At 37.5% G+C, this 7,500-nt stretch overlaps 1 protein-coding gene across 1 annotated transcript in view; it reads right to left on the bottom strand.

Moving 5' to 3' along the window:
- Nucleotides 1-7,500, bottom strand: part of LOC138049594 (dynein axonemal heavy chain 7-like) — a 75,153-nt gene that overhangs the window by 63,939 nt on the left and 3,714 nt on the right. The window contains 10 exon segments of the mRNA XM_068895962.1: nt 126-212; nt 1,690-1,755; nt 2,662-2,745; nt 2,844-2,939; nt 3,883-4,066; nt 4,742-4,861; nt 5,260-5,385; nt 5,602-5,674; nt 6,372-6,450; nt 7,100-7,204. Coding sequence (XP_068752063.1) covers nt 126-212; nt 1,690-1,755; nt 2,662-2,745; nt 2,844-2,939; nt 3,883-4,066; nt 4,742-4,861; nt 5,260-5,385; nt 5,602-5,674; nt 6,372-6,450; nt 7,100-7,204 — 1,020 coding nt within the window.

The following is a 7,500-nucleotide window of genomic DNA, read 5'->3' as shown; positions in this document are numbered from 1 at the left end:
ATGTGTGGTCTCAATCCCAGGGGTTAATGGCTTAAACTACAAAACTATCAATTGGTATCTGCAACATTATACATGAATTGTAGAATAAAAACAATAGTCATGGTATTAAAGGGAAAGTGAATCACCTTTCTGGAGATGAGGTCATTGAATTTATCATAAAACTTTAAATGTTCTTTTGGACCAGCCATTTCTTCAGCTATCACAGCTTCCACCTAACAGCACAAACATACAGGACGAATTTAATTTCTGGTAAACACCTAATACAGACTTAATATTATATGTATAGAGCAGTTTTCAAATGAGTGTCATAAAACCAAAACCAATTGAAAGTAATTACTTTGGCCAATCAAAAAGGACAGAGACAATCCAGTAAACCAATCAAAACTCGAAGTAATTACTGTTAAAGTTTTGAAGTCCAATCGAATGTAAACTCATTTTATTGATAAATCTTTACGACAGCACAAATACACATCCGTCATCAGTAAAAAGGTAGTAAGGAAGAAAGTTCCTAAAACACGTGATCCGCTTGCCCCAAGCACGTGATGTCCTAATCTCACAAGAAATATGTAAACAACAACTTAACAGATGATATAGTGTGAGTTCATTAAAACTTCCATTTGTATTTCTTAACATATTACACGTAGCCGACACAAAGCGCGGGAAAATGTGCGTGCGCGAGCCACAATTGGTTTTGGTTTCACTTCTGATTGGTTGAAAAAGTGGTGCGACAAATTTGAATCAATCACTGAGTGAAGTAATGCAAAACCAAAGCAATTAGCTAATTGCTTTCGACACTCAATTGAAAACCGCTCTATATTTGAAGTGCGAGCTATAGACAAAAGTGAAAAATTATTGTCGCACTTATCTGGACAATTCACTTTAATTATTAAGCAATTTATCGTCTCTTATACAGATACTTGAAAAATTCACGTGGCTCCAACAGGACTTAGTTATATGTAAAGGCTTGTTTAAGATCCTTGAAGAAGAACAGTTCAATTCTATCATCATCAGCAGTTGCCTGCCATCTAAAGAATTATTGTTTTCAGAACAGGTTAAAGAAGCCTGAGCAAAGCCCCAGATCAGTCAGATTTGTGTCAAATAGGGGTGTAGCACATTTTTCAAAATCCTCAACTAGTATTTCTGTCATTTTGATGAGCCTTTCTCCCCCTCCCTCCCCCACCCTTGGGAATTTGGCCGCCGTTTTAGCAAAAGCACAACATCACAAAAAAAGGATTACTCACAATTTTTCTTCAAACAACTTGTTCTTACTCTATTGAGTTTAGTCTACTGTACTTTTGTACAACAGTATCAACACTACTTATAAGATGAACATACGAGTTATTGACCAAGCGTGAGGTCAAGATGACTGGATATTGACCAAGTTATTTTTTTGCGTGTTTATGGACCAAGACAAAGTCGAGGTCCATAAACATGCAAAAAAAGAACGAGGCCAATATCCAGTCATCTTGACCAAACAAGCTTGGTCAATAAAGGATTTATTATGTGGGATAAAACACCAAAAAAATGATCTTTGATCTTGTGGGACCAAGCGACAAATCCCGAGCGGGCGGTATACACGTAGCTACATCTTGCCCGCTCAGGTAGCCAATCACAGTGCAGGATTTGGATTCATCTTCCCCACTCACGGAGCTAGTCATATAATAAAAATTAATGTACATATAGCTGTACCTTAGCCTTTGCTTCATTGACAATTTCATCTGACACCACAGGTTTGAGAGTCTTCTTCGTACCAGACTGAAAAATGATACTTATTCTATTCTCAGTAAGCTTAAGACACAGTGACCCAGGTAAGGGAATCTGGTCAAAGCTCAAAGAAAAGCTCCAGACACCCAACTCCAAATTCTTGATCCATGAGCCTTGAACTTTCATAATTAATCGTCAAACTTTTTAAGCATACTCAGTCTGGTAGTACTCAATTTTGGGACTTTTAAAAATCATAATTATTATTATAATATGAGAAATGTATTAGAAAAACTGACCCAAGCCCAAACTATTTTTTGGGGAAAAAAAGAAAGAATGAATGAATGAATGAATATGAAGTTGACCACTGACGCCTAAGGGCTAATTTCAGGGTCAATGAAAACGACTTTATGTGGGACTTTGCCAGACTGTTTTTAGGGCACAAATGGCAGCTGCGAGGTTTACATGTATAATCTTAACTGAATGACAAGTAGTTTACACAGATGCCCCCAGAACAGAATAAGTGAGGGACAACCATAATAGGGACTACATCCCCTACTCTTCTCAAACAGTGTGTGTCCTTTAACGTCCCACACAAGTGATGCGAGACAGCCTACTGTTTATTGTCCTTATTTGAGAAGACAAAAAAGTCTAACCATTTGCAGGATGGTGTAATTACAAAGGCAGAAGTCTTCTCCTCAGTTACTTTAATAAAGACCCCGATGTTGGTCTGGCCCGAGTTGAACTCACGACCTCCCACGTGGCAGCCTAGTGCTCAACCAATTGAGCCACCGGTGTGCAGTGGCCAGTCTTAAGTACAGGCTAGACACAAAGCCAAGGAATGCAACCAGAGTCACATTGACTGAATTAAGGCACAGCGTTGTTGCCATTATTTCAGCCCTGCTTCCCATTAACGAGAGAAGCATAAAGGAAGACTGTTGCAACACTTATCATACTTACCCATTCTGAGTACAATTTTGTCTCCACTCTGGGTACAACCATGACAGCCTTGACCATAACATCATAGACATTCAACAAAACAACCTGCAAAGATTTCAACCACACTACAGCTGTAATCCGGCAATCACTTTAATTGTGTCAAATGAAGAAAAAATAGAGCACACATTAATTTAATTACCCACCTCAAAATCTTTGAAATCAGGTTCAAATTTCACTAAGTCACCCTCTAATACCAGCCTCATGATAAAGCCTGGATGCTCAAAAGCTCTGGTGGAATCCTAAAAAGTATTCAAAGAAGCAAAGAAGAGAATGAACTATTACAAACTTTTAATTAGTAAGATTTTACTTAATTTCACTCCTTTGCATGACAAGGATATAATTATGTTATTTGCCAGCTGGGAGGTCTGTATAGCAAAAAACTGTGACTGAGGTCTTGAAAATGCTGCATGAGGCCGTAGGCCAAGGGTAGATTTGTCAAGATTGAGGTCACTGTTTTTCGCTATACGGACTGACCCATAGCTGGTAAATAACTTATTCACTTTTTTCCTCTCTCTCCCTTCCTCTCTGAAATCACTTTTCAAATAATTATTGTTTACTTGCATCATGCTTGATAGCGAATGTATTATTAAAGCAACTTACAAACTGAACATTTCAAAGAGAAATATTTTAGTTTGACTTCTATTTGCAAACCTCTTGTCTCACGAAAAGAAACCTCCGTATGTATTAAAACTCTCCGAGCGTTACCCTGCTCGTGGGCAGAGATAGGAAAATCCGGACTGCGCGAAGAACCAATCAGATTGCAGGATTCGATACCGTGCCCTCTCGGAAAAAAATAATGTTTTATACTACATGACTCAAAATATCAATGTGCTCTTTTCCATGAAAGTCTCAACAAATTATTAAGAATTATGCAGGCCAACAAAACAAGACCAATATTGCCAACCAGAAACCCGTAAGGGTTGAAACGTGTAACGCGCGTTCACAGCTTCCGAATATTCAGTGCGAACTGATTGGTTGAATGTTTCATTGCTAAGTACCATATTTGGAAACCCTCACTCTTGTTGTTCCAAATATGGTACTTAGCAAATTGAATATTCAGAAGTTTGTTTCCCAGCACACAAGGGGCCGTTACACGTTTCAACCCTTATGGGTTTCTGTGCCAACTTAATAGATAATTATATATAAGTTCAAGATGAGCTACTGGCAGAGGAATTTGCTTACTGCTGGGGGACAAAACAACTTGGTGAAGTCATCAATGGAGCTAAGAGCCAGCATCTGCAGTTGATTGGTCATAAGAACAGCAGCAGCATTGAAAAATGATTCAAGTCTTTTTGCATTTTGATTGCTTGGTACTTGCTTCCGTTTGTTTCCTTGATAATATATATTTTGCACTTCTGGAAACCACCTTGGAAGAATAAAAAGTATTATAAGGGTCAGTGCACTTATCACTACACTAATTCTTCATACATACATAATTATTACACTATCTTGAATTTTTGAGAGTAGCAAATTGAAGTATCGTACATCACAAATTAAAATACATATATTAAATAAACTTCTTGTGAAAGTATTTGGCAGCTTGTTGAGCAGTTTTTGAGCAAGAACCTCAAGTAGTTATTATAGTTAATTATAGTTAAATTAAATGTATTGAACATTGCATTAAGTTTTAAATAATTATTTATGTGATGATAGCCTGTGTCCTGCAAATCTTTATAAAAAGCTATGACTGCCCTGATGTGAACGATAATTGTGTCCATTTGTTTTTGCAAAGAATTAACTATTGTAGGGTAATGTGAAGTGCTGTTTTCTACACATGAAAACCATGTGAGCGTTAGCCCTACCAACGGAATTGGGCTCACTGTGACAAGGACAGAGAAAAACTCTGACCAGGTTGGGAATTGAACCCACGGCCTTCAGGTTTAATAGATCACCGCTGCTCTACCGACTGAGCTACAAGGTCAGATGGGAGCAAGTCATGGGAATTGAAGATGTCAAATTCACGGCAATGAATATGCACAAGTACAAGGAAGGGTTACGTTTTTGCAAACGTTGGCCGTGCAAAGAACTGTGTGCAACTTACTTTTTGAGCAATGTTTCTTTAGCAATTTCTATGTGCCTCATGACCACATTCTGGAACATGGCCAGCTCCATAGCCTCCGGTCTTAACTGAATGTCGTGAATATCCACAAGTCGAAGATTTCTGTGAAATGAAAATTTTGGAATTCACAAAATTATCACTGAACTATTAATTACAGTAACTGTAAATAATTCAAACAAAGAGGAAGAGGGAATAAAAGAAGTTTAGATCGTTCAGTTTCAACCAATTATAATTAATTTCCATTTGAAATACAGGCAATGATTCAAAATTGTGAGGTTCAAGCATGCACTTGTGTTTTTAAATTTCCCAAGTGCCACCAAGTTGAATAATATTATGACGTGAATCAGTTGCCTGTGTGAACACATGTGTTTAGCAGACAATAATAAGCCCTATCATTTACGACAATTTCTTCCCTACCAGTACCAGTACCACTAGCTGTCATCTCACATCGGTCTCTTGTGCCATCACAAAAACGGAAGTTTAAATTAATTTAAACATACCCAAAGGTTTTGTGCCATAGGTCCAACACACCAGCCATAGTTGGGTTTGTTCCAAACAGGTCTTGCTGCATGGCAGCTTTTGCACTGAGATATGATCTGTACCAAGGTTTGGGGACCTGTTTCAACCTGCACACGTTAAAAAAAATAATGTCAGTATGTTACAATAGTTAGCTGTATGCAGCCTACCAGTATCAATAATTTTGCTTGAGTCCTGGGTTACAACTTACAGACACTACGGAGATGTCTCCAAAAATGAATTAGAATGAAAGGAGACATGCTAGTACATTGCAGTCTGAAATGAAAGAATGTAATATTTGAAAAAACACTCAAGTTTTCACTTACTCTAGCTTGTGTTCCATCACTTCCTCTTTTTTATCGTCATCTTTTTCGCGAGGATCCTTCAGTACAAAATCAACTACAAACAAAATAAATAATAGAGGCACCACAGGATGCCACCAGTTGATGAGTAAATTGTCTGACAGTAAAATCTGTTAACACTCACTTCCAGGAGTCAATGGGTTAATACTCTTGGCACAAGAAAGATCTATGTAATGTCACATGCATTTGACATTATACATTTAATTAATAGGAGCAAACATAACATTTATGTATATAGTACCCCTCTACGATACGCACCCTGCTCTGTTCATGGCAGTCAAGTCTGAATTTGAAATAACTAACATCACAATTTCAAGCAATAGATCTATTGATAAATGGAATCTAAGATGGAACGATGAAAACTACCGGTATAACTACAGCTGTCAAATGTGCTGATAATTTAATAGTGAGAATCGTAAATGGTTTGAACACTAGTGAGGAGACAGCATAATTAAGTAAAGTACGATCATGCGGGTGACTGTACATTGTACTCTTGACTAGGGGTGTTTGAGATAACATTGACTCAAATGTTCAGTCAAACAGTCCTTCTCAGACGACAGATGACATTTAATTACGAATTAGTGAGAAGTTTGGTGACACAAACTGAAATCATTACTGAGCTGATGAAAAATGACATGAAACTTCCTTGAGCAAAGGTTTTTGACAAAAATATACAGTCAAATATGCATGTTTATTATTCCCTCTAACAACAAAAGTCCTCAAATTTTACTCACCGATTGCCTTTTTGACACTTAACAAGTAGTCTTCCTTCATTTCATCTGAGAGATTTTCAATACACACATCAAATCCATCCTAAAGTTTATGAAAAAAAAGTCCTACAGTCAAAAATATTTATGTCTACTACAGCGTGTAATCAAATCCTGCACAAAAATAGAGGTGATGGAAAAAAGTACTGTTCTCAAAATCTTGATATTTTTGTCCCCAAAGGAGTTTACTTGGCATGCAACAAATTTGCTGTATATAAGAAGAACAGACTTTGTTTCACAAAATTTGTCCAAAAGAATAAGTAAAAAAAACTCCCAAAAAATACCATCAAACTACACTGTATTCATACTAGAGGACCTTGAAGGGAGTGGCCACTAATGGGCCATTTCCTAGTTGCGGTTCGTCTCAGTTTCAAAGTGAGTCTTGGTGCTCAACTATTGTAAGGGAAATGAGTTTGATTTGCATAAGAATACGCAACTCGTTTCCATTTGAATGGTTGCGCACCAGGACTCGCTTTGAAACTGAGGCATGCAGCAACTCGGAAATGGGCTATTAAAGGCAAGAATCCATGCCCTTTTCAAGGCATATTGACTGAAATTCCAAGCAGAGCTGTAGCAAATTGGGTGGAAGAAGATGGCTACAGAATTTTGAAAATTCACAGAAAATTCAGGAAATAACATACAGCTATCATTTTTTTCATCAATGTGATCAGGAACAAAAGACGTAATTTTAATACCTTTAAACTATTAGGAACAAGATGCAGAACATGATCAAGCCATGCATCTTCCATTGGAGCCACATGCTCTGTGTCAATTCCGTGGTAAATGTAGAAGTTGTAACGCTACAAGCATTTTCAAAAAGGACCAATAATATTATTAAATAATAGTACAATCAACAAGCAAAACTGTGTATTCAGGGTGGTGAAGTGGTGTCCAGGTCACTCATCTCCCACCAATGTGGTCTGGGTTTGATTCCCAGACTCAGCATCATATGTTGGTTGAGTTTGTTGGTTCTCTACTCTGCACCAAGATGTTTTTCTCCAGTTCCTCCCTCTTCTCAAAAACCAAAATTTGATTTGATTTGGGTTAATTTGTTAATTTCATTTTACAGTGTCCCCAGTTAGTGCTCCAGCACGAG

The sequence above is a fragment of the Montipora capricornis genome, chromosome 5 (assembly GCF_036669925.1).
Source record: "Montipora capricornis isolate CH-2021 chromosome 5, ASM3666992v2, whole genome shotgun sequence".
NCBI classification, from domain to species: domain Eukaryota; kingdom Metazoa; phylum Cnidaria; class Anthozoa; order Scleractinia; family Acroporidae; genus Montipora; species Montipora capricornis.
This window is presented reverse-complemented; position numbering and strand designations above follow the sequence as displayed.